Source organism: Pezoporus wallicus, unplaced genomic scaffold (assembly GCF_028554395.1).
Source record: "Pezoporus wallicus isolate ANWC-B61680 ecotype Strahan unplaced genomic scaffold, APGP_CSIRO_Pwel_v1 contig_5485, whole genome shotgun sequence".
Classification (NCBI taxonomy): Eukaryota; Metazoa; Chordata; class Aves; order Psittaciformes; family Psittacidae; genus Pezoporus; species Pezoporus wallicus.
Window position 1 is genome coordinate 2,510,922 of NW_026641550.1, and position 27,295 is coordinate 2,538,216.

At 38.7% G+C, this 27,295-nt stretch overlaps 2 protein-coding genes across 5 annotated transcripts in view; one reads left to right on the forward strand and one right to left on the reverse strand.

Moving 5' to 3' along the window:
* GPLD1 (glycosylphosphatidylinositol specific phospholipase D1) lies at positions 1–23,965 on the forward strand. Of its 3 annotated transcripts, none has more exons than XM_057424219.1 (26): positions 1–320; positions 3,304–3,359; positions 4,290–4,368; positions 7,197–7,294; positions 8,160–8,270; positions 8,543–8,591; positions 9,091–9,145; positions 10,069–10,176; positions 10,895–10,922; positions 11,010–11,149; positions 12,100–12,165; positions 12,720–12,843; positions 13,327–13,457; positions 14,558–14,744; positions 15,716–15,826; positions 16,832–16,906; positions 17,261–17,417; positions 18,479–18,620; positions 19,182–19,281; positions 19,375–19,468; positions 20,172–20,348; positions 20,656–20,816; positions 21,078–21,104; positions 21,195–21,245; positions 22,601–22,687; positions 23,611–23,965. In XM_057424219.1, the coding sequence occupies exons 1-25, from the start codon at positions 224–226 to the stop codon at positions 22,676–22,678; spliced, it is 2,502 nt and encodes an 833-aa protein (XP_057280202.1). In that variant the 5' UTR covers positions 1–223; the 3' UTR covers positions 22,679–22,687; positions 23,611–23,965. The 3 variants fall into 3 exon arrangements, with proteins under 3 accessions (XP_057280202.1, XP_057280203.1, XP_057280204.1); XM_057424220.1 differs by having other exon boundaries at positions 23,614–23,965; XM_057424221.1 differs by lacking the exons at positions 3,304–3,359; positions 23,611–23,965 and having other exon boundaries at positions 3–320; positions 22,601–22,686.
* Positions 20,906–27,295, reverse strand: part of MRS2 (magnesium transporter MRS2) — a 15,193-nt gene continuing 8,803 nt past the window's right edge. Inside the window, exons 10-12 of one of the 2 annotated variants that reach the window (XM_057424223.1) lie at positions 27,025–27,138; positions 24,527–25,939; positions 20,906–21,991 (exon numbers count right to left, since the gene is read on the reverse strand). In XM_057424223.1, the coding sequence (XP_057280206.1) occupies positions 25,829–25,939; positions 27,025–27,138 (225 nt within the window). In that variant the 3' untranslated portion in view covers positions 20,906–21,991; positions 24,527–25,828. Of the gene's footprint in view, positions 21,996–24,526; positions 25,940–27,024; positions 27,139–27,295 lie in introns of both variants that reach the window. The other variant, XM_057424222.1, reaches the window with a different exon arrangement.

Here is a 27,295-nt window from a genome sequence, read left to right on the forward strand (position 1 = left end):
GTGGGAGCACACCTATAGATTACTTATTTTTATATATATATAAATTATTTAATTTGAGGTAAAGAAAAGCATTGGTCTAAAATAGCCTTTCAAATACAACAGTCATTTACTTGCTGTGTCAGCAATATATCTGAAAGAAAAGGCATGCTCCATAACCCACATTTCAAAGGTCACAGCGCTACTTCTGCAGGCTTCTGAAAAAATTGCAGTTTGAGCTAGCATCATGGGTGGTTTGAAGATTTGGTCTGTTCTGCTGGTTATACTATGCCATTTCTGTCAAAGATGTCTCCCGAGTGGAATTTCAACACACGTTGAAATAGGTAAGATATTCAGAATAGATTTCCATGTGTTTTTGTTTGCTTCTTAGGAAGAAGTAAATCCTGATTTGACTGGAAAGCAAAGGGAGGAAATAATGTTAAAGTAATGAGCATTATATATATATTTTTTATTAAAAAGTGAATTATACATAGAAAAGATGAGTAGTTTGGTTTTGGAGTTCAAAAATTTGCTGGTTTTATAAGCAAAATGCTTGAATCGATGTGGTTGCGTACTTTTCCGTCTTCTAAAACACAGGCATTATGTAACTGGAATGTTTGTGAGTCTTAGGCAGACAGGGTTTGGTTTGGATAAAGAAGAGGAACAGTTTACACAGTTCATGGGATTGTTATATTTAAACTAGAGAACAACACAGACCATTTGTGGCAGCTCTGTTTTCAAATCACCCTGTACTAATTTTGCCATGCCTGCATGAAATAGATCAAATGCTGTAATTTGTTTGTATCTATGGTTAACATAATAAAAACTGTTCTGTATCTCTTCCTGGTAGGTTGCTATCTGTAGCCTGAACAGCCTAGATTTATAGAGAATGAAGGAAAGAACTGAAGGAACATCAAAGAGGGGGGAATATTCCTGGTTTGAATTTCTTGTTTGCATATGTTACTTTTAATACCTGGTTTCTGCTGTAGTTCTTGCAAGAGCACTCTTGAGTAGTGTGAGGTTATTCTGAAATATTTACTCATAATGAATTGACTGTTTTAATTGTTTTCTGTTTCTGATTCTAAATCCATTGCTCAACAAACAGAGTAAGACGTATGACAGATGGTAAAATGTATGGTGTTGTCTCTATTGAGGTAATCTTCTCAGACTTTAAATACTAAATACATGCAACTTTGAACAAATTAAAGGCTGGGATTATTCATAGCATTCATTTGAGACTATGTTCCCTTACTAAGTGTTGTACCCTTGGTCAGTATTCTGCAACCATTTGCTTTTCCAGACAATATCAAGAAACCCATAGGAGAAATTATGGTGCCTGAGGTTAAGCAAGCACAAGCATCTTTGCAATGTTGGGGCTGTAATTACTGAGTATGGGCTTCTGAAACCTTGGAATAACAGATTTGGAAGAATGGAGTGTATCTGCAAGAAAGCTATAAAGAGAAACAAGAGCTTATGGCTCTCTTCCAAAGCAGTAAAATTTTTTCTACTCAAGGAAGCATATTGCAGGAAACCTGCATATATATTATTTAAAGATCTTGGTGCCTGAGGAGTAGTGTACGCTGAACTGTTGGTCATAGTTTACAACAGATTTTGTTCATTTGTCAGAAAATAACATTAAACTGGGATCAGCTCTGATGCTGCTGCAGTCAATGCCTTAATTAATGTGCAAATAAAAGTCCATGATGGTAAGATGCTGAAAGTTACTGCCAAATCCAAACAGTGAGTATTCCAAGAAAGAAAAACCACAACACTGTAGAAAGGAACTCCTCCGACTCAAAACTAGCACTGAAATCTATCGGGGACAGGCTCCTGGAAGTACTTTCAAAAATGGTTAAAAACTGCCTGATCAAAATGTGGATCATGTTCAGTGTACTCAGCAGAGCTGTACCATGTCCTACTTGGCCATCGCCTTGTGGCTGAGGGCAGATCTGAGTGGGGAGGCTCCTCCTCCCCAGGGGCTCCTATCAGACCTGCTCCGTGGAACTGTGGGGATCCATCATAATATCAATGTAAATATGAACTTGCAGGACATGGGCCCACTTGAGTAATGAGAGAAGTCGGGGGGGAGGACGGAGGAATGTGAGACACAAAAAGCAAACTGCCAAACTGAGACTCTCCCAGACTGGAAACAGAGATGTGTGTTGAAATGGCTGAGCAGAAAAATGATGACTTTTTTATTATTATTTTTAAGTTATTCCTGTTTTGGTGCAAGATTGGTCCTTAAGGTATCTTAACATATTTGAGTAAGGATGGTTTAGATTGTTGGGTAAAATTCAAAGTGAAAGAACATTCAAACCCACACAGTTTTGTATAGATCTTACTCCAGAATGAGAGTGGGTTTGGGGATTATTTTTTTTTTTTTTTTTTTGTGATTTATTTGGTAAGGATCAAATTAAATTCAGCATATTCTGGCTTATCTTGAGCAGTCTTAGTCTGTAAATAGCTTCAAGTGAGAAGTAAAACTCTGTGTGGGAAGGCAAGATGATAACCCATGTGTACAGTTTCCACTGAATAATTTTAGTGGCAATGTTGGGTATTTTTACAGGAGTGTAAATAGATTATCTCTGGGATCTAACATTGTTAGAAGGAGACTTTGTGAAATTCATGTCAGTTTGCTTCATACTCGTGTTGTACTTAATAAATATTTTTTCAGCAAGAATGTCTGGATATTCAGTGAATAGATAGTATTATTTACCTTGCTGACTTTAGGTTTTTGTTGGTTTTCATACATGTTAAAAATTAATCAAGCTGTTAAAACATCTGCATTGATTCCTGAGGTACATCTTTCTATGTTAAGGGCAACAATGAAACTTAAATACAATTCACATAAGTCCTTTATAGCTACGACTCTATGATTCATACTCTATAGGTGTCATCATGTCAGTTCACTGTGGTAGCTCAGTTCTGGATGTGGAGAGTGTCTTTTCCCTGCAATACGTTCTAGTGTGAGGCATCCCTCCCCATGGCAGGGGAGTTGGAAGTAGATGATCTTAAGGTCCTTTCCAACCTAAACCTTCCTGTGATTCTATGATTTCAGCTTTGTTGGTCAGCTTGGGAGCTGGGGATTCGAGAGACTGATGAGACCTCAGTGCCTAGATGTGCCACAGAAACAGCATTTCCTTATTAGCTCAGTAGATGAGAAAAGACACCCTCTCACAAGTACAGAGTTTTTTGAGAAATCATGTTTTATGCACCTTTGTGACTTGGCTTAGGTATAACAATGCAGTTATTCTGGTTTTGATAATGCTTCTAACAAAACCCAGGCCTGGCCACAGTAAATCAATACTTCAATATGTTGTTTTTCAGCACATAGAGCTCTGGAATTTTTCATTAAACACGAAAGGAATGTTAATTATAGACAGGTAGGAAGCATATTATTGCTTAATTGTGTGTACCTTTCTTGTGAATGTTTCTTGGTCTGTCTTCTTGCCTTTCATAACTTTATTGTATATTCTCAGTAATATGTGTGTAAAAGTTGTGCCTGGGCTGTATTTTTATCTTTTTTGTTGAACATTAAGTGACTCCTAAATACTATTGCAAATATGTAGCAATTATAACAATGCTTTCTTGCATGTTTTCCTGTCTTCTGAAGTCAAACCCCCCATGAGTAGCTGTATTTGAAGAATTGGTAGAGGACTTTTGGAAAGGCGATTTAATAAACATAAAGTCAGGAAAATGACAGCAAGGTTTGAATGTTGTCTACCACATATATAATTCACTGATTTCTGATTGGTGCAAATAGCTTTTTCTTTCATGGCCGTACTAAGCAGAGGACTACAGGCATGTGGGCAGTTTTCATAAACACATATACAAAATGCAAATGTGTTTTATGTTTACAACATTTTTAATATATCTTAGGACAATGTAAAGAAGACCATTTTAGATAACTCAGTGTTTCATCAAAGTAGGAGATCACTCAAAGTGAGTATTCACACTGTCCACTGTAGACAGATGTGCTGTGATTCAAAGGATGGAAGTTAGCCGCCCAGGCTTTTTATCTAGTCCAGGAGGAGGAGAGCGCCTTCAGAAGGTGGCTTCACCAGCATCTATGTTAGATTGTATGAATACTTTCCTAAGTGGCCTTTCAAATTAGTGTATGCTGATTAGCTTAGATTCTTTTACTGGGGGGGGGGGGGGGGAGAGAATGTTGCAGGATGATGATGACACTGAAATAACATTTACCAAGATAATAGTTGTATCTTGCAGTATTTTATCTTAGATATTGGCAGTAAACTCTATTTTTGTTCTCTGCAGTAGCATTCTGATTCCTTTTTCCCCCATGCTTTTCCCAGTTATTACTAAACCACCAAGATGCATTTCAGGCTGGGAGCATTTATCCTGATGCCTTTTATCCTTCAATCTGCAAAAGTGGTAAGAAAAATCCCATATTGTAACAACTGTATTTTTATGTGAAAATCTTATTGAATTTAGTAGGGTTAAAAATAGTTGTGTTGTAAGAAATGAAATAAGGCAAAAAAAACCCTTCCTGCAAAAACATCCAGTACTTGTATTTGGAGCCTTTTTGTAGAACTTTGTAAGAAACTAATACATTTGAAAATGTTTTTAGAACTTTTAGTAACTTTTGAGCAAATGTAACTAACGAGTAGGGGATTTTGATAGAAGGATGCTGTTTGATTGAATTAGGTCAGATTACTGAGTACTGTCTTGGGGAGAAACTGAGAGGATAAAAATCTCTTTTTTCTAAGTCTAGGAGAAAGCCTAGAGCTGATTTCTCTACTAGGAAGTATTTGTTCCTATCAAATCAGTCACAAAGATGATAGGAGGATATAAAAAAAAAAGCCCCAAAATGAAATAGCATAGGGCTTGCTGGTCAGGGAATGTTAGTAACATCCCAGTGTAAAGCCTTTCTTTTCCGGTCTGCTGTCTTCTGCCTTTTACTGATTCCTGTTTGCAATTAATATCAATCTTAGTTTTGCTGCTTCTAGATCTAAAGAGTGCACTACAAATTTAGCGGTCTGTAGCAATGGCTGTAAAAAGGATGTCTTGACTTGCAGGTGGTCCCCTCATTTTTCAGCTTTTGTAGGTCAGCTCTTGATCATAATCAGCTTCTCCAGCAGCTCTGGAGCTATAAAACAGCTAGCTAGGTCTTGCTTCAGGATATTTGCTACTGAAGTGGTAAATCAGGGTAATGAGCAATTAGCAAATGGGACAAAGACAGCCTGTCCTCCAGCAACAAGCTATTAGGATATCTAGGCAGATACCAGAGACAAGGCAATGGTACATAGTTTGTATGAGGATACTTGGAGTCTAAAGTGCAGGAGGTGGTTTATTTTAGTGGGTCATGCAAATTCAGATCTATTAAATTCGAAGTGTTCTTAGAATCTTTGGTTTGCTTCATCTTTTATATGTTTTACTGCTGAGTGCCAGTGCCTCCGCTTATCTCGGTATTGTTTTTCTCTGCCTCAAACTATGAAATCCTGTGTTCTTCCAAAATAAACTTTCCCCATCTTTTCTCATTGTCTGCTTTTCTTGGAGTCTCAAAATCCCACAGTGGCAGCTGTTGTTTTTTGGTCCTAGGTGTTGATGCTGGCTATTGTTTATGCCAACTATAGGCTGCTTTATTTATGTCCTGATAGGCAAGTTTGCCCATTCAGGTTGCTGAACGGGGGATCCTCTCTGCTAATATGTCATGGTGCTTAGTTCACATCCACATTGCCCCTCTGCTCTGGCATTTAATGCTGGTTTGGTCTCCCGTCACTCATCAGGTCACTGTTCCTGATCTTCTGCCTGGCTCTGCTAACATCTTGTCACAAAGTTCTGACTCACTTGCTTTGTTTTCAGGATAGATGTTCTCCTGGGATTTCTTAAATTCCTGCCTTAACTTGGTTACTTTTATCTACCTCATCTTTCCCTTGTAACAGTTGGCTTCTGCCTTATACCAGGCCAGAAACTGCAGCTTCCAAACTGCATTCCTTCACCTAAGCTGGGATATGTCTTGCCTTGTTTTACACTTGCACAACTTACCATCAGTCTCCTTAGTCAATGTGGAAGAAATAGGTACCTCTGCAGATCTGAGCTGCCTCTAGATCAAGAGCAAAGTCATCCAGACTAGCTTTCCAGGTGTGAGATAAGCTTAGATGTAGAAGTCTGCTCTATCAACACTGAATTTTTATCTAGCAAATCCCATCCCTATGTTACCTAGTTCAGCTGCACTGTAAAATGTCAAGAAGCCAGGAGGTAACTGAATCAACCACAAGATCTTCTCTCTCAGTTTCAGCTTTTAATATACCTTAATCTTCTGCAGTTTCACAGTTCTGTGTGAGCAAACATATACTTGTCCTCATAGTGTATTGATGATCCAAACAATTAACCTCCTGCCTACCATCTTCCCCCTTAGAGAGTTTAATAGTGTGTGTGCTTCTTGGTCTTGTCACATCAGCACCACTTTGCCGTTTATGTAGGTAATTTAAATGCAGTTTGTAAGTAATTAGCTTTTATGTAGGTACACAGAAATTTTTAGGCAATGTCACTGTTAGATCCTACATAATCTCCTCTGCAGAAATCCAAGTGAGAGTAATAATTGATGCTTCAGAGGAAAACCTGATTTTTCCTGCTTTCCTTTGCACTCTTTCTGCTCCTGCATTGACTATATCTTATAAAGTTTGTCTTTCTGTTAAAAATAATGGTGTTGACATAGCCCTCTTTGGCCCTGTGGAAACTGATACCTGTCCCAAAGCTTCAGTTGTCTGCACTGAGTATTTTGAGTTGTCTGCATTGACCATCAGTTTTTCTGCCAAGCAATTTGATGCGTTCATTTAGTCAGCAGCTTCTCTGTTAGCTCTCCTTATCCTGTTCACTTGGAAGGCAGTTTTTCATTGTACTGTACCTACTCACAGGCACAGAGAAAGGGAGCAGGGGAAAAATGTCAGGTGCTTCAAACCCATAGAAGGTAAATCTAGTATCTCTTTTGACAGTATAAATCATATAAAAATACATCTCGTTTGGCTTTTCTCATATAAGCAGATTTCAAAATGTATCATCTCTACATATGAAATTGAACAAAAGTTTTTCATTTTGTTTTGGGTGTTTTTTTTTTTTCCCCATGAAGAAAAACAAGTTGTATTTTTTTTAACTCTTCTTTTTCTTTCGCTCTGCTCCTCCTCTCCTCCTTTTCTCCCCCCCCCCCCCCCCCCAAGATTAAATTAAATACTCTATAATTTTAAATTTTATTGCAACAGGAATATTCCATGATGTGTCTGAAGACACTCACTGGACACCATTTCTCAATGCAAGTATTCACTACATCAGAAGGAATTATCCTCAGCCTTGGGAAGTGGTAAGAAAATTTCATTAACTTTTAACATTGCATTCTGCTGTTTTCTTCACCTTCACTACTTGTTGCAATTTTGTCTTTTGGAAAGTGTAGGAAAAATACATAGTTTTAAATTAAAGTGTCTGCTGATATAGGAAAATTCGAAATCCTGTTTTCATCTTTTTACCAGACATAAACATTGTGGTTTCCATATGAAGTCTGTCAGTTACCTCTAGTGTGGTCTGGTGCTTGTGATACATTTCTCAGGTCCAAATTTTGTCCAAATCTGATTGGTAGTTTTGCATTATTGTCAGATCTGGTTGAGTGACTGCAACTTGAAAACCAGGTGTCTTCTAGAATTCTCACTTGAGAAATCTTCAATTTAGTCCTGATTTGCTCTTGTTTACGGTATATGAGCTACATATGAGGAGAACAGATGAGCTTTAAGGTCTCTTCGAACCCAAACTATTCTATGATTCGGGCAGATACTTTTATGAACAGGTCTTGCACCAGAATGGCTGTCTCTACCCTGTGTGCCTGCACAACACTCCTGATTACAGAGGGGTTCACTCCTTTGAAGTGGAACTGTTTGTCCCCAGTCCAGAGAAACACCTTAGTGCACATCTAACCTGTGGTCCACAAATTTTCCCCAACATCAACCATGTAATTCTGGCCTTGGACTGTCTAAAATGCTTAAAGTTTCTCAAGTCACAAAAAGTGACTCCAACAATAAGGAATGAGTGGACAACATTTTGTCATGCTGAGTTCTTGGATTGTAAGAATTTCTCACCTATATCCTTTTATAATGCACTTACATAAAACGCTTACCTCTTCTTGAAGACAGGACTAAAATTGCTGACATTACTACAAGTGGATTGTTGTTGTGTAGGCTACAGAGAAGCTGGTGGCTTTCTTGTTTGGAATTGCCTCACATATGGTGGCAGACGTTAGCTGGCATAGCCTGGGCATCGAACAAGGATTTCTAAAAGCCATGGGAGAAGTAAGCCTGTGTTATTTTATTTGTTGATATAACTGAATTTATTGGAGTTGATAGCTTAGCTTTGGACTCTGGTGGGGAGGAAAAAGAAAAGCTTGGAGCCCTGTTTTGGGAAGATTTTCAAAGAGATGTAATGTCACAAACTCCATCAAAACAAAGTTGGTCAGGTTTGGGATCTGTAAACGTCAGAGCTGCTGAAGAGTTTGTTTCAGCTCATATGTTTGTATGGAAGGATGCGTAAAACAGGCAGTTCTCTTGTTTTTCTCCTTCTACAGATTGATTTTCATGGCTCATACTCAGAAGCTCACAATGTTGGTGATTTTGGTAATGTTTCTGTTTGCTGATTGTATGTTCTTCTATTGGAGTAACTAGTCTTCTTCAAAGTCACAGTGTGTGATTGTGGCACTTACCCTGTCTTGATGCAGAAGCCAAGAATGAGTCATGGACACTGTGTTCTCACTCTCCCCCATAGCCCTCAAAGCCTTGCTGTAATTGGCCTCATGCTCCATGTTTCAAGAGATGTAATAGGGCATATGGAGACTTGCATTAAAGCCAAAACGCAGGCTAAAGGATGCTAAAGTTTAAATGGAGTCACTACTGTGATTCCAAATTTTACATTATTCTTATCCTCTGGCAGTATAATATATACAGCATGTGTTCAGGTAAACCATTTATGTATTCTAAATGTTTAGCTGAAGGATCTGTCATACATGCATAGATAGCATAACCATATGTAGCTTCGTTGCCTCTATTATCTGTGGTAGATACTTCACGAGTTCGGTTTGTTGTTTTTTGTGGGTTTTTTTCATTCTTCCATCCACAGGAGGAGATGTACTGAGTCAGTTTGAGCTGGACTTCAGTTACCTGGCATTGAATTGGTAAGATAGTGAGGTTACCTTCTTTAATAATTATTTCTGCTTACTCTGCACACTCACTGTGCATTTTAACAAAATGCTGTCCTTTATTTTTCTTTCCAAAAAAGCCCTTGTGGCTATTGGAATTTTTCTGAGTTTGATTGTTTCTTATATTCGTATTTACTGTTCCCTGACATGAAAAACTGCAAGGACAGAAGAAAAAAGAGATTTACTTGGAGGAACACTGCAAGAAAGATTAAATTATTTCTCTCTGAAGGAAATCATAAGTAATTATATGTAAAATAACAAGTGAAAAATGTTTCTGGAATGTCCTAGTTAAATAAATCTCACATTTCTATTTAAATTTTTGGAAGTTGAGGATGCTCATGGTTATAAAAGCTGTGGAATTCAGACAGGTTTAAGAGTGTAAAAAGAAGCAGCAGGTTTAGATGTACACATTTTTTTTCTCAGTTTTTAACTGAAATAAAAACTCACATGCTTTTTTTTTCTGCTGATAAAATAGGTCATTTGAGTAATTTTGCTTAAGTAGGATGTAGTTCATGTAGGTGCAGAAGGAACAGCTGGGGGAAATGTCTGTTTGGCTAGGAGTAAGTTTCGTACAGCAGAAGTTTGGAGGATATCCTCCATGATTATGTGATCACCAAGCCGGGAACCAGGGTGGGAATTGTGAAAACTTTACAAGCAGTAGTTGCAGGGAAACAGTTCTACAGGTTTCTGATTTTGAACTAAACAAGAGGAGAGTGTTGTGCAGCGAATAACTGCACCCATAGTCCTGCTCTTTCTGGCATTTGTAAGGGTTCATGACCTTCTATAGTCTTTTGAAATTTAGAATATTTTAATACAGGCTATTGCTATTACACAAACTTTAATCTTTTATCAGGTGATGTGCAAAATCTCCTGTTATAATACATTCATCTTGGTTTTAGGTATGTACCTGTCAAAGACCTAGCAGCTATCTATAAGGAATTTTATGGAAGAGAGATTATAACTGAAAGCACAATTATTGACTGTACTTACCTGCTGTTTCTTGAACTGTAAGTTGAATAGGTTTGTCTGGGTTTTCATAAGTGAAACATACATAGGAAAATTATGCTAATCTCATTTGAAATGCCTTGTGCATTGAGGCCAGCAATGTAAACTACCTGCTAGACCCTCAAATCACAAAGCGCCTGAATTTTTTTAATAGCTCGAATACACTTTTGGACTGCATAGTGACTGTTAAATTCATTAGTACACCACAGGTTCAGCATCTTAGTTCTTCAATGCATTTATGTAGTTAACATACTTACGCCTATTTATTTGAGAACAGCTGTGTCTTCAACATGCCTCGTGCCATGTTGCAATGTAATACACATGTACTGAAGGAGTAATGTACATACCTAAATAAATGGCTTACCTACGCTTTATGTGGATCCTTTCAAGTCCAAGAATAAGTCAAAAGAGCTTTTTGATATCTGGCAATGTCTACTTTTGAATATCCTATACAGCTTAGCTGTATTATTTATTTCAGTTTATTACCAAGTCATGCAGCATTTATAAACACTCTGAATCCCTTCAAATCAAGGGGAGCAATAAAGTTAATATCATTACTCCTCACATTACAGCTTCTAAAAACATGTTAACAACCAACAAGGAAATGTAATGACTTGTATAGTATTTACCATACAGAAGCCTTAAAAAGAACTGTTGAAATAATTAAATATTAAATGAAGCAATTTTTTTTCTGAAGATTATATTTTTATTTTTTTTTAGGCATGGAGAAAGGCTTGTTGTTGGGAAGGTTTGTTTTCCATTTTCTTTATAAAAACGAAGATATATCAAGAGGACTGTGTAATCCATCTTACTAAGAGAATTGCTTGCTTCTTAGCTTTTTCCAACATATGCTAGTAAATCTCCATTTCTGGTGGAGAAGTTCCATGAGTATTTCCTTGGAGGAGTGGATGACATGGCGTTCTGGACAAACAATATTTTTGAGCTGACGAGCCATATGCTAGAGAATGGAACCAGGTATAGCATGTTTCCTGCAATATGAAACACAGTAGCCAGGTTCTGACACCCATTTAATTGTTCTTCTGAAGGCAGGCTCTTTCGTAGAAATGGTGCTGAGCTTTAAATCCTTCCTTGGACTAAGGGATTTCTGTGGCTGTCTTTTACCTTTGTGCGTGGGATTACACAGGCCTTGAGTTTGCATTTGTTACATGTTCACACTTACATTCTCCAGGGAAGGCTCTGGTATGCCCAGCTGATACTCGATAGGGAAAAATTGGAGCATTTTTTAGAGAGATACTCAAAGGCTTGCTTAAACTTTGCATAGCCATGCCCTGAGGTTCTGCCTGGCAGTCTGAGCTGTGGCTGTGGCTGCACTTTCTGACTGCTGTCATCAGCCAGTGAAGATGCCTTCAGACACTTAAGGATGATAAGATCAGAAAGAGTAAGAGTATACATGTTGTAGTGTTGGAAGCTCAGGCTTGGACTCAGAATATCATGTTTTTGTAGAAGTTCTAACCTTGTACTGCTGTGTTACAAGTGTAATCTTACTGTAAATAACTTTATGAGACCAACAGTGGCAATTAATCCATGCATTTATATGGAAAATATCACTGCATCTATTTTGGGAAATGATGCTTGAAATACAGTATGGCATAATCTGTTGTGTTCTTTGTTCTAGAATGGCACTTTCATTAAAAGTGCTTTAATATAATTAGCATAACATATTACAGTGTTTCCTTTAAGAGTTGTATAAAGACGTGAAACTCATACCGAACTCTATCAAGATCATTAAAATAAATATCAAAGGGTTTTGTAAAGATTATAATGATCTGATTTTGCATAAGCAGGATTTCTTGAGAAAACTAATGACTTCTAACAGAGGAATCAGTAAGGATGAAAGTTGTATTTTTAGTTTTTCACTTCCATTGCGGGAAAAGCTTTACAATGCATTCTGCGTATTTCTTTAGTGACTGTTTCCTGCCTGAGAACCCCCTGTTTATAAACTGCACAAGTGAGCACAAGGACAACTACATGTAAGTATAGTTCTGAAGGTTCAAAGATTTACTGATGATAGGAGAGTCTTCTGCTAATATGGACAGCGTACTATTGAAAATTAGAGATCTTTTTTTGTGTGAATTTGAGATTCTTCTAACATAAATAAGTAAGTTTCGTATAGGGAAACTGTGCAGAATCTAGGAAAGGCTTTCCCCTTTCAGCCCAGGAATACTTATCTAGCACTTGAAATACTAGGTCTTCACACTTTATTTTGTTGTCACTATTTGTTCTGCTAATTGTGAACCTACTGATTCATATTTACCCTTACCATAGCTAAATTCTCTCATGATTTATATACAGAAATAATGGAACTCAGGTGTTTGTAGCTGAGGATACAAGTGTATGTATTCCTCTAGCAGACATCTCAAAAGAAACTAGCTTAACTGGTATGTCTTGAAAATTCCATTTATACATGGGAGGAAGGGACAGCTGATTGCATGCAATATGTTCAATTCTTCTAGCTTTCTCATAAAATACTCAAGTTGTTAATTCAGTTATATTAATTGTTGTATTACTGCCTTCTTTATTTTAGCAAAAACAAACAATCAAAACATGAACAACAGAAGAATAGAACTTCCTTGCTTACAGAAACACATGAAAAGAATATAAGTTATACAGAGAGAGGAGTTCACTTCAATATACAACCTTGGGTAAAAGTAAGTGAGAAGTGACAGACATAAGAGGTAAAATTCAGCTCTTTGTAGAATTGCTTTAATTTCTGTCTGAAATGCTGTGTAATGGAGCAAGGTGGATGTTAACAGTAGCCTCTGGCTTCACTTCATGGAGACTCCAGTGCCATATATTTATATGTACATTGTAAATATTCAGTTTTTACACTTTGCTCATTGTATAGTGAGATTAGATTCACACTTTAGTATTTACACTTTAAAGGATCATACAATCACTTTTTGGGGTTGAGAAGTCCCAGAAAAGCACAGCAGTGAATAATTAGCAGTGATCCATTTAGAGCATATAGATTTTTCTGTTTCTAAAATGTTTGTGACTTGAATCAGATTCCACTTAGATCTACATGGTGATTTCTACCATTGTTGACTTGTTTTCTGAGGGGCTCCATAATGTTGTAGAGTTTCAGCCTGTGCTTTAACCATTCTTGTGTCTTTTTATTGTTTTTATGTCAGAATTCCTTCCACTTGCTAAACCATGCCTTTAGAACTGATGTCTGGAGAGCTACACATCAGAAGTCTTCTAACCACATCTACAAGCCAGCAGCTTCATATTTTCTGACCTCACCCTATGCTAGACTTGGATGGTTGGTAATCTTTTTCCTCCTACTTCCCTCTTAATTTCTGAAAATTTTGAGTATCCTCGAAAATATTAATGTTTATTTTTTGGATACTCTTTAAAGGTGATTGTCCAAGTCAGTTAGCATACAAATCCGACTGAATGGCTTACATCATCTGTCTAGAACAAGAAAGATAACCTATAAAACCTTTCTTTCAGATGTTAACATAAATTTCTTGTGTTGGTATTGAATAAAACTGTATCAGGAGCAAAATTCCCATTCAGATATGAATTCCAGTCAGATAACCTTTTTCTTTGGAAGGGTTGTCTTTTCATAGTTTTTTACATTCCCTCCTTAGCGAAGGAGCTCAATGCTCTGTGTGTGATCAAGCTCGGAATGGAAGGAACCAAAACTGGAACCAGGCCTGCCTCTACTTCTGAACAGTATAGGGACATTTTTAGCCCTTTTTGGTTGTGGGTTGATGTTTGTGCAGTTAATTGCCTGCTCTGAATTGATCACTGATGGTGCCTAGCGAGTTTTTTTGGAATCAGGGGACTAGCGGGGAGTTCAAAGGTATATTCAGGACACAGAAAAAGGGGTGTTCTGTCGCTTTGACAGAGGGTTTCTGGCTTGATCTGCAGAAAGGAAGAATAATAAAATAAACTTGCATTGCTGCTCGTCTTGGTTTATTTCTTCTGACTCAAAAGTTGAAGATTTAATTCTTGAGCTTACTTCACACCATCCAAAGTAACAGTTAGTTATTTTCTCTCCACATTCCCTCTCCAAACTCCAACATGTAACTGAAACCTGTGATCCCTTTGCTTTTCTACTCTTAATTCCATGAGTTAAATCAGAAGTTCAGTTAAAAAGATATTTAATTTCATCTTTTCTATTCTGTGTCATATTCAAGCAGCCCTTTTCTGTGCTCCTTGCTCTGATTCCTTTCAGGTGCCTTGTGTCAGTGAGTAAAAAGCAGTTCCTACAGATCTCAGAGGCATTAATTTCATATATATAGTATAAAAAATACAAAACCCAAGTCTACTAAGAAGTAGATGTTTTTTTTTCTGCTAATGTTGTGGTAGTCTGGAAGCTAATGCTATGCTTTTGTTGACTCCCTTGCTGTACAGGGCAGTGATTTCAGCTGACCTGAACCAGGATGGATATGAAGATCTGGTGGTTGGAGCCCCAGGGTACAGCACATTGGGCCATTTTCAGATAGGACGGGTGTATGTGGTTTATGGCAACCAGTCAGGGTTGCCACCAGAGGACATGGATCTAGATGAGAAAGCTGACCAGATACTACAGGGTCATCAGGTGAGGAATCAGGTCATACTTGCCACTTAAATATTTTTGCCTGAAAATGTGATAAATTTTGACTGATCAGCAGTATCATTGATACGTATGAGGGTTATTCCTGAAATACCTCTCCTGGTAAAAAGGTGTTGTATGCTTTTCAGGAAAAAGAAGTAAATCACAGGAACAGTTAAAGCAATGGTGATCTGTAGGATCGCTTTTATTACTGTTCCAGATAAGTGGGTATTAGAACATAATCTGCCCTTGAATAAAACTGAGATAACATCTCTGTAAGTCGCAGTATAGGTCATTTGGGTCCCTGCATTTAAGAAAATAATGTGATTTTCCCTTCTTTCCTTTCTTTTTAAATTTAAAATTATTAATTCAGTGTAAATGTCCATTCATTTGAAGCATTTTTTCATTAATTGATAACTTCTCACAAAATCATTGTCTTTACTAAGAGTAACTGGCTTGTAACCAAGAAGCAGGATCAAATTATCTTTTTGAATAATGAAAGTCATCCTCTGTAGAAAATATCTTTATTTAGAAAGAAGAGAATAGAGTGAGATGAGATACATTTCCTTTTAATCTGTTTTGTATAAACTGTAGAGTAACAGCTGCTGTCTTCTTACAGAGTGTTTTAGCGGCTCTCAGCTATAATGCTGTTAACAGCAAAGATCATAAGCTTAACATCAATGGCATGCTAGGCTCAGAAGAGGAAATACCCAAGCAGCACCATACGGTGTTCAGTTATCTTATATTTTAGCATCTCCACATGCTCAAAAAGAACAGTTGACTCTGAGTTAATATGTTAGTATGACAGTTACTACTTGGAAGAACAGTGATGCTAAGAAAATATTAGGAATTGGGATAGATATTTGTCATTTCTGTTTCCTGTTCTCTTTGCTGCAACTGTGAATGTGCATTAAGTTTTGATGGTTTTGTCTTGAAAACGTCTGTTACTTTCATGAGAGCCATCCCTCTTCTTTCAGCCTTCAGGAAGATTTGGTTCTGCCTTGGCAGTCCTGGACTTCAATGAGGATGGAGTACCAGATCTGGCAATTGGAGCACCTTCTGTGGGATCTCAGTTTCTTACTTACAAAGTAAGCCACACACATGGGTGGTTTGGAATTTTTTTCTCTCCAAACAGAAAAGTTTGATTGATACATATTTTTTTGAACACTAAAATGAGAAAGAGAATTTCTGTTCTTCATCAGGATGACATCATTGTAACTTAAACACAAAGGTTTATAACCTTTATGGGTACTTTGACTAGACCAATGACCACTATCTGTACTTCTCTTTCAGTGGCCTTCTTGCACATTAGAAATCCAAATCAGACTGCAACTTAGCATCACTCATGTGCTGAAAATGTAAGGAGCCATTCATGAAATACAAGTGTACCCTTTCTATTTAGGAACAGAGAGTCTAGAACAGACCTCATGGGTTATTGAGCCTTGTCAACTGCTGTCACAGGCCAACAGATGATATCTAAAATGTGATGTGAACACAGGCACACTAGCTAAAATAATCAAGTTACAGAGGCTTAATGACCTGCAGCTTACTAGATAAGCCCATGTAATGGTCCCTGACTGTTTTCAGCCCATGCAAACTAAGAGGCAAAATGTTATGGTTTAAACCACATTCATTAACCTTAAAACTTTTCAGAATTTCAGAAACTAACTTAGCTGCCTAAGTAAGAACATAAATGCTTTTATGTAGACCTATTAGCTTGGAAAATTGTGTGCATCTGTTGTGTGTTGCACTGTGTGTCATTGCAGTAAATAATATATAACAAAATTTAAGCCACATGAGTTGTGTATAATGACTTATAAATACACAGCATACCATCCTTGCTCCTTACCCACAGTATGATGAAAATGTACTTCTCTAGTCTGTTGTCTGGTTATAACAGTACCCTTTACAGCATGGGTATTCTGAAATTTGGAGTGAAAAAGGTAGCATAATGAGAAGGCTCTGAGAGGAAAATGCAGTTGTGTAAATAGCCCTTGCAGAACTGTTTCACTCCTTGTACTTTGTCTTGGATTTCATACTTGGTGCTGACATGCAGATGCACTCATGCTGTATTTCCTTTTCCTGTTGTTCAGGGTGCTGTGTATGTCTATTTTGGCATCAAGGGAAGAGGACTGGCATCTCAACCAAATGTTACCATAACATGTCAGGTATATTGATTAGGCTAACACAGGGCTACACAAGCAGGAGGTGAGATGAAGGGAAAAGGGGCTCATGGGCTTAAAAAAGGGAATTTAGATTGATGGGGATCGTGAAAGCAGGTGCTTGCTTATATGTGGGAAATTCATTTGTACTGCCGTGAAGGGAAGGCAGCATCATGAACAGAAAAATGCATAGCCCTCCAAAAAAAAAAGCCCCAAAGAGAACAAAACTGAAGGCAGGGAGTGGGAGGGTAATTTGATCAGAAGCAAACAAAAATAGGTCTTTAGAAGTAAATTGCTTATTTTGCAATGGAATTGGTGGTTTCAGTTCTATTTCAGGCTTAAACTAACTGTTTATTGCAGTATTCCTACTGTAATCTTGGTTGGTCCCTCCTGGCAGCTGATGTTGATGGGGATGGAAATGCTGATCTGGTTGTGGGCTCTCCATATGCACCTGGTGGTGGGCAGCAGAGAGGATTTGTGGTTGCATTTTACTCTTATTTCAACAGGAGTGACCAAGGTAATATTTATTGAGTAAATTAACCCTCTCGTATTTTTTGTGACTTCATTTGTTCCTAACTAATCAGAGGATAATTCAGGTTCAGAGGGATCTCATAAGTTGTCTAGTCCAGTCTTGTACTCAATAAGGGGACAGTTGTGAAGTCAGACCAGATTGCTCAGAGCTTTATCCAGTTGAGTCTTAAAAACCTGCTGTGGCTGAGATTGCACAGCCACTCTGGGTAGCTGTTCTGCTTCTTGGCTGTCCTCATAGGGTAAAAAAATGTCTTGTTACAGGCAGTGTGAGCCCCTCTTATTTCAGCTTATGCTCATTGTGTATTGTCCTCCCACCATGAAATGAGAGGCACAGAAGGCACCGAATACCCCAGTACACTGGGAAGAACCTCGCTTTATCTACTTGTTAACCTCCTTATAGGTACTGGCAGGCTGCTCTTAGGTCCTCTCAAAACCTTCTTTTCTCCAAGCTAAGTCCTGGTCCCTCAGTCATGCTCACAACTCAAGTGCTCCAGCCCCAACCATCTTGGGGGCCCTCCAGTTTATCAACATCTTTACTGTTTTGGGGTATCCAAGACTGAACATTATGTATTATATGGAGGAGCAGAGGGGGAGCAATTGCTTCTCTCAATCTCTTTGTCATGAACCCGCTTATATAGCCTGGGATGCTGTTGGGCTGTTGTCTGTCTCTGCTGTTAGAGCCTCACAGTTGTCTGCTCACCCCAGGGCTTTTTTCACATGGCTGCTTCCCAGCCTGTCCCTAAGAAGTCTGTCCCCCGCCTATCCCTAACAAGGAATCCCTAGTTCAGGGCAGGCTCAGCTTTCGTGTACTTTGTGTAGTCTATTGCAAGGATTTAGAAACAGGTTATGTTGAATAAAGGCTTTCACCAGCCAGTACAGTTACAGACTTGAGCAAGCAAAGTTGGCAATAATTGTTACCATATCATGCACAGTGAAACAACTTTGCTTATAGAAACTTGTCATAGGATGAATCAGTGGAGTATTGCTAACAGATATTTCTATGCCAGGATACACCAAGTTGTAATTCATATTTTTCTGGTCTGTCAGGACTTCTGTCAGCACAGGATGCCAACTGGATGGTGAAGGGGGAAGAAAACTATGCTTGGTTTGGATTTTCACTTGGTATCTGCCAACTGGAGAATATAACATTGCTGCTGGTTGGCAGCCCTACATGGAAGAGTTGTGCTAGGTGTGTTGTGTAAGACACCTTCCTCTCTCCTCCATTCTCCCCTGCTTCTACAGTATTTAAGATTTGTAATAGATTAGACTTCCAGCTTTTCAGGAAGTTTCCTCCTTGTTCTGCTTTAATGTTTTTATTAAATTTGTATTTTTATGCCTTCACCCTCCTGAAAAGAAAGGTGTCTTTAGACCCTTTATAGGTCTTTGTTATTTAGAAATGTTTAAGAATTTCTAGGGTTTTCCTGGGGAGGGGGAGAGGGGACACAAAAATGCTGACAGATAAGCATGCCTAAAATAAGCCTATAGATAGCACCTAGTTTGAGATAGCATTTTTAAAAGCAAACCAGACACAAAATGTACCGAGTGATAAAAGAAATATATAGACTAAGTCTGTGCTCTCAATGTTGTGTAACTAGTTAGAAGAAGGATGGGAATTACTAAAACAGATTTCTAGCATTTGACAGCCACTATTATGCCGAGCTAAAGGAGGAAGATATTTTCAGAAGCAATCCTAGCTGAATGTACAAAAATATGTTACCATATACAAATATATTTTGCATTGTAATTCAAGCTGCAATCTCTTCTCATCGGATGTCAGACAGAGTGTTGGGAAGGTGTATGGGTATAACCCACCAAGCACAAAGCTCTGGTTTGCAGTAACTGGAGACAAGGTAGGGCTCCTTCTGTACTGTGGGACTTTATGAATAATTTGAAGTAAAGTGTTATTTTGAAGAAATGACATACGTGTGTTAAAAATCTGACAGGCAATGGGCAGAATGGGTTTGTCTCTGGCCAGTGGTGTGATGTCTGTGGCTGGGATCACAAGGACAGTTTTGGTGGTGGGTGCACCTATGGCAGGTATGTCCTGAAAATTGGAAACCATTTCTGCTTTGGGATGTTTGTTTCTGCATGACCAGAAAACAGTTAAAAAGTTAAAAGTTAACTCCATAAAAGTTTAGTCCATAAGAGTTTAAATTGCTTCATAATTTAAAAAAAAAAAAGAACAACAAAAAAATTCTGTAATCAAGAGTGCTTTACATGTAGATTCCTCTCTGCAATGCATCAACTTCGGTGTTGGTTTTTTTCCCTTCCTTAGAGTTAGCTCTTTAAATTAGTTTAGCAGCATTACCACCTTGCATTATTTATGTAGAAGTGATTTACTAGTAGACTACATATTTCTTGGAATTAAAACAACACACTATTTTTGTACTTTCTCTGGCAATGGGCAGGAAGGAATTAGGAAAGTCAACACGTAAAACTGTCTTTAACTTGAATGCATTTTTTCCCCTGGTACTATTGTTAAGAGGTTGTTTCTATGCTAATTAGTGTTAATACCATATAATGTTTGATCTTATAAACGTTATGTATGCCATGTGGCACACATGTGCCATATGTTAGGTAATGCCAGTATTACCTGTAATTATGTAACATAGATTATATACGTTATATAGATTATATTACATGCTATGTAATGCCAGTATTACCTTTTGACAGTGTAATCCATGTATTAAACTTAACTTCCTCTATCTGATGCGCAACTTCTGTTACTTCTTTTTCCCAGATAGCCTGTCTAGGATTTCCTTTATATCCTCAGTGCTGCTCCAAGCTGGACTGGCTCTGGTATATGATCTGACAGACAGCACCAAGCCTTCTTTGCTCAGCTCATTCAGTGGGGACAGGAGATTCTCTCACTTTGGAGGAGATATACACTTAAGTGACCTGGATGATGATGGACTTGGTAAAGCTTGATGAATCTAGATCAGAAGTGAAATGTTTTACTTTTGGCAGTAGTAAGACTGGTCACCTACGTATTCATACAAGTGCTGAACACTCTGCTTCCTCAATTGACTTGTACCAGTATTCTGTTGTGCATTTTGGGGAGACATCTTTAAAATCCCAAGCAACTCAGTCAGAAATTGAAACATTTTGACTGTCATCATTAATAGGAGTTGTGGTATCTAGATATACGTACATGCCAACTTGTGTGTTTCGGTTTAACATTATTGCACTTCTGATGTGTTATGTCATCCTTGTAATATCTGCAGATGAAATGATTGTGACATCCCCACTGCGAACTAACGCTATCAGCATGATACTGTTTGGTGGGGCAGCAGGCCGTGTTTACATTTACAATGGAAAGCAGGCATCCTCAGGGAATGTGACACAGCACTGCAAATCACTGGTATCTCCCTGTCCAGAGGACTGGGTAAGAAGACATAAAAGAGAAATCAGGGCATAAGTTCATAATGACAGCTGATTCATTACATCCAGTACAAGTATCTAGTGCATTCTGACTTGGTTTCAGAAAACAGAACATTTATTTATGTTCTTACAAATCTGTGTGATTCAGCTCCTCCTATTTGTTGTTGAATTACTTTGTTGTTTAGCAGCCAAGGTTATGGCACTGGTCTATGCTCCTAGCCTGGTTCTCTCCACTGACTTTTTCTCTTTTCTTTTTCTTTTTCAGGCACAGTATGTCCTGATTTCTCCTGAGGTAAGTAACCAGAAAATACACTACTGAGAGAAACAAAAAAGTCCCATTGCAACAAACAACAGCGTTGTAACAAATAATGTTATTTTACAGGAACTGTCAAGATTTGGGAGTTCTGTTATCACTGTGAAATCTGAAAGAAAGGTGAGAAAAACTACTGGTTTTGGTTGCTTTCTATCATCTTTCTACCTCACTTGCATATGCTAGCCAACACCTCACAAATATATCTTACCCCTTTGCAGAAGTCTTAAAGGCTTTACATAGTTAATTAAGTTTTAATGACTCTCTGCAGTCATAATTAAAACCATTTTATAGGTGGATGAACTGTGGAGTTGCCACAATTCTGGCACCTGATACATGAATTGAAAGATCACTTTAAAATGGCCTGAAATCTTAATAACTTAGGAGTTTGTTGAAAGTTTGCATGGTAAATCAAGTGTAGGTGCCAATTGGCTTTACTGTTCATGCCAACCTGTATGCAAAGTGGATGCTCAGCTCTGGAGTAAACCAGGCACCGACCCACATAACATATACAGGTTTGCTGTTCTCGTTATCACGTGCAGTGAACGCTGTTTCTGTGTCAAGTATTTCCAAGCACAGAGAGGCCCAGTTCTTAGCCAGATGATTCTGGACATGTTCTGTGTACCCATTTCTCTCCCTCAGGTGACCATTATTTTTACCAAAAATCAATCCCTGTTTGCATGATGTGCTGAGGAACGTTTTTTTTTTCAGCTTGAAGGTTACTTAGTGCTTGTTCAGCTGAGTGGAGTCCAGTGTTCTCTGACATAACCTCTCAGTGTGAGAAGTGAGGCTCTCTGTGATTACTGAGAAAGCCTCAGGACCAGGCTATGGAGGTGTGTGATAGGCCTTCAACAACTGGTGTCTGTCTTCTTGCTGTTCAAACATGCAGTGGAGAAACCACCTCTAAATGTGAATGCTTCTGACCTAGGTTAGGGTGCATAATCCAACACCTGAAACACAGGCATCACTGATGGCTTTTGTCTGAGCTCAAGTGAGGCCATTTTCCAAGCAATTGTGTTCTTTTGCTATGGCACCAATCCAGTCCACACTTGAGCTTCATCTGTATTGATCCTAATCCTGAGGAACAGTTTATATTGGCAAGAGATATATTTGACTGGTTCTGGCTTCTTTCAGTTACCCAAATGAAATAATCTGTTTGCCAGATCATTTTATTAACCACTATTCTGATGAGGTGGGTTGTGCTGGCATTTCTTCTCATAGGTTGCCCAGGGAGTTGTGAATGCTCCATCCCTGGCAGTGTTCAAGACCAGGGTGAACGAGGCCTTGGGTGACATGGTTTAGTGTGAGGTGTCCCTGCCCATGGCAGGGGGGCTGGAACTAGATGATCTTAAGGTCCTTTCCAACCCTAACTATTCTATGATTCTATGATACTAATGATATGGAAAAAATCTGGTTTCCATAAGGCAACCATGTACCTGCAGTTGCATTTTCCTAACCCTTGTTCCATGTCTCTTCAGAAAGAAGTGGTGGTGGCAGCAGAGAGAAGTTCAGCAAAAGCACGCCTTGGTGGAAGGCTTTTTATCTACTCGCTCTGAAAGTCCATGGTAGCCTTTAAGACCAGGGCACGGCTGGTCTTTTAGTGAAGCGTATCTGTAGTATCTGCAATACTTTCCTTAACAAACATAAACCAAACATCTGAGAGAGCCAGATAGGGTCCTAGGTAGTTTTAAGAGAGGGAGGGAGGGAGGGATGGACACTGGTTTTAAGTGAAGGGGAACATGAGTATTCGTGGGGGTTTGACTTACAAACCAAAGCTTTATCAGTTATGTAAAAGCACAAATTAATTCCGTTGTGAGCAGTAGCATCACTTAACCTAGAACAAGCAAGCTGAACCAAAAACTTTCTGAAGTCTGAAACGAGCAGGCAGCTAGATTTTTTTTATAGTAATATTTAGCTGTATAACGAATAATATTCAGTGGTCACATTCTTTACTGGTCAAATTTGAGTGTTTTCTTGACAAAACCAGGAAAGAATAGCATATCATTTTCAATTCCTTGTGTACTGTATACAGACAGCTATTCTAAGATGTCAAAAAGTTGCTGTCAAAATACTAAGCATGGAGGAGGGGCAGCTCTAAGACAGACAGAAAGGTGGGTGCCAAGCAGTAGCACATCTTGAGGTCTGCATTCAGGGTGTGGAACAGCTGGGATCTCCCAGGGCAAAAAGTACAAGCAAGACTGACCATGTTTTAGGAAATGCTTTTACTTTCACACTCATGGCTGACACTGTTGTGACACCCTTTGTGCTTTTATGTAGAATTCCATGACCAGTGTAACTTAGAACTGTTAATAGCTTTAGTGGTAACAGTATTGTCTTCAACTAATTAACACTAATTTTGTAAGATGTAGGTTTAACAGTGTTCACCAATTATCTATTAAACGACTTGAGCAGCAAGATGTGATGTTATTATTACCATTAGTCTGTTGACACATGTATTTTCTCTCTTGCCTCCTTCACAAATATAAAGCAGTATTCTTATTTTAAATAATGCAAGTCAGTGGAATAGCACAGAATTCTAAAGGCTATACTCCAGGATTACACATCTCAACTTACCATATTAGGAATTAGCTCAGAGAGGTTGTTTAAGGGGAGAAAAAAAAAAGGCAAGATGAACAGCTTGATGTATATTGTGTTCCGACACCTATTTGGAGGCTTATTTGCCCAAATAGCAGGACACTTTAAAAAAAAATTAAATGTGAACTTCATGAAAGTAGTAACTGGATGGAACTGGGAGCAGAGTACCTACAAATCTCTGCACAAGCAGTGTATTTGTAAGGGGAAAATAAATACTTTTCCTTTTAAAATGAAAATTGGCAAACCCAGTATGTTCTATAGAAATTCCATTCTGAACATACAGCTTTCACCAGTTTTGGTTTTTTCTATGTGTGATCTCATGGTAACTTTATTGTGTGTGAATGCATTTTGATTGCGCAAATTGTCAGAAAACCATTACACATTTGTGTATGCCTGCAGAGAGAAAGGCAGTCTTCTAAAAGATGCGTCTTTCTCTCAGTGCTTTTATTGTGCTTTAAGTCAGTCAGGTACAGGAAAAAGAATCAATACAGTTCACAGAAGTCTCCCTGCGCAGAAGCCAGAGCTTGGAAAGCTCACATGAAAGATTCTCAAACAGCTGCACCAACACATTTCTGTACTGGCCTAATGCAACTACAGCTTGGTTGAAAACATCAGCATCCATATCCCTTCACACACTCAGCTTTCCTGGGTTTATCAACCAAGGTATGTGAGCCATTGTTTCTTCCACCAGACTGTTCAGTTTAGAGGTTTCTTACATCTCTACCTGCTTAGTAAAAAGGCTGAAAGAAAAACAACCAAACCCGAGCTAGAAACCTCAAAAACTTTACAAACCTCATTAGTTTTCTTACCTTCTCATGCCTTTTTATATCTGTAGTTGAAGTCACACACAGAGCAAGAACAACTGTTTAAAAACAATTACATAAAACTGATTTTAACCAAACTAGGATCACAGGCCAGTATAATTTTAATTTATGTACCTTTTCATTTCCATTTTTGACTCATTAGTCCTGAGTGAAAATGTTCACAGCTACCATCTTTTCAGTTCCTACTAATACAGTAATTTATTTGGTGGCACCTAAGGAGCTGCTCACTGTATGTTACAGAGAGGTTAAAAAACTCAAAGAAATACACAGTTTGTGACCTGATTTAGAATGATTTCATGCTCCCTCTACAGACTGAGAGAAACCAGCAGAGAACTACACCCTCAGAGTTCAGAGGTAAGTGCTAAGAAAAATGCAAGTAGTGGGCATAAGACTTTTACTCCTTCCTTCAGTTCACCACAGGACACAAGGCTTCCTACTGTGGTGCAGGCTAGTCCATGCTTTGTCTTGTCTTGTTGGAGAGAAAAAAAAAAGCAGAGCCTAGCTTAGGAGAAACGAACAACTGGTCTGGTGCTTTTTACCAGCATGAGAAGCTGTTACACTGCAGCTGTGTCAATGCATGCAGACTTAGTACCAAAGAACAAGCACCAGGGTGTCTTACCAACAAGCTGCTTTTCCTGTTACTAAAACTGCATACCTTTTGGACCTGAATTAATTGTTAAGGAATACCCAAGATAAGTAGCTACATTTCAAAGCCTGTTATTGCTCTCTTGAAATAACAGAAACATTATTTTTGGTTACTGTCAATCTAGAGGCGATGCTTCAGGACAGGTGCAGGTATGCTTTCTGCTTTGGAAAATCTGTTCTCTGCAATTAAAAAAGGCCTTAAAAAAAATATATCATTAAAAAGGCCATTTTTGGGGTGTTTTTCTTTCTTTGACATTGGAAGTCAGATTCCTAAATCTGCAGCTCAGAACAAGAATTATTAATGAACACTGGCTGCTGCCATCCTTTAAGCTGAAAATACTAAGAAAGGCCATTACATGAAGTATTTGACAGAAATGCCCCCAAAATAAATACATGTATGCAATACAAAAAACTAATGGAACATACATGGGGTGTGAGGTGAGACTACTGTGAAAGCATATCTCCCTTTTCCCTGGTGTTTTTCTCCTTTTGTGTGTAAGCATTAAAATCTCACCATAGTTTTTTGGCATAAAATAATAAATTAGCAAGTTTAGAAATTCTTGCAGTTTTCAGTAAGGAAGAACAAATGGAAGTGTCCAAAGTCCACCCTGTAAGAACAAAAGTCTCTTCATTCCTGCTGTTCTATTGGTTTGTTAACGTGCTTCTGTTCAGCCCAAACGTTTCTGTTTTAAGGTTGTTCTTTATGTCCACTCTTCCAGCTGCTGGCTGGGATTTTTTCAAAACTGCAGGAACCTAGGCAAGATGATACAAAACAGGCTGTGATTACATGAGAAGCTGTTCTATATGCAGCAGAAAGAAATACATCTTCACAGAGGCCCAAACACTGATTTTTCTTAATTTTCAGAACACTGGCTCTAGCTCCCCCCTCCCTAATCCCGTTCAGTGTACTTCTCCAAGCCGAAGTCAGTATGCGCTGGAGTTGGTTTTGAGCAACACTTGAGCATAATCCTGTTGGTTTTAGCCACAGTCAGCAATCCACACAAACTCCTATGTGCTTTAGTGGCAAGGGAGCGGAGGGAAGAAGGGCAGTTATCTGTCACTCCCTTTCTTTTGTCACTTGTAGCAATTTAACTTTTGAATCCACTGGTACTTCCCTACTCTAGTTGTACTAGAGTACCACTAGTAGTCTATTGTACTGTAGCTACAAATAGAGTGCAGAACAGAGTTGGACAATACAGTCCCAAAAGCCCTGGGAGGAAATGGTAGTCAACAGGGAAAATAATGCATGTAAAATCTTGCTAATCTGAAGATGGTCTCCTTGGAAATCTTCATACAGCTTTGTACAATGGGGTTCTAAAAACGTCATCAGCATCGATGGCAAAGACAGCTGGTGTGCATGTGAGGAGCTATTACACACTTTGGATTGGGAGTCAGGACATCACAATTGCATCATTCTCTGGAGAGTTCCTACACCTAGTACCTGTCCTTATCACCTTTTTATCTTTGCTTTCTTTCACAAGACAGGGACTACAGATCAAGAGTTGTGTGAAAAGGCAAATTAGGGCTGTTTTCTACCATTAGCCTCAGTTTCCCTTGGACTGCCAGGTTAAAGTAATAGTGCATCTCAAGGAACAGCTTGTAGCTTTGCTTCTGTCAACAGTGAGCAGTATCTCTTAACTGCTCAGGTGTATCTTTGCCAGCGCTGGGGCTTCCCACCTCATTCAGCCCAGCTAGGGAGAACCTCCTCCTTTACCTAGGAGCAGACACTGAGCTGAATTCCCCCTACTCTGCAGCGCACCCCTCTACAACAGCTTATTTCCTGCTTTAGAAACGGACTGTACGGAGTGTGAAGCAGAAACCCAGCCAGCCATACATACTTGAGGAGGTAGTGGAGGTTCTAGGTGCCGCCCAAGGAAGGAAAGCAAGCGTCGCCATATCAGACCACTTCCCAGAAACATAATCCCTGTCACCAGCCAAAATATCCTGGGGTCCTACCAACAGAACGTTCCCATTAGTCATAAAATCCTCTCTTCACAAAAGGGATTATCCAGAGATAATCTCACACTCCCCACCAGAGATCTCCTCCTTCATGGGAGGAAGTGGTAAACTCTACCATCAACATCCAAGCCCTGCCTTGGGAAAAGGGCT

Bases quoted from the DNA above. Each gene is read 5' to 3' on its own strand.
- GPLD1 (XM_057424219.1), top strand. From the start codon at position 224: ATGGGTGGTTTGAAGATTTGGTCTGTTCTGCTGGTTATACTATGCCAT. The intron at 10,923-11,009 runs GTTTGTTTTCCA...CTTGCTTCTTAG, and splicing joins AAAGGCTTGTTGTTGGGAAG to CTTTTTCCAACATATGCTAG. The intron at 11,150-12,099 runs GTATAGCATGTT...GTATTTCTTTAG, and splicing joins ATGCTAGAGAATGGAACCAG to TGACTGTTTCCTGCCTGAGA.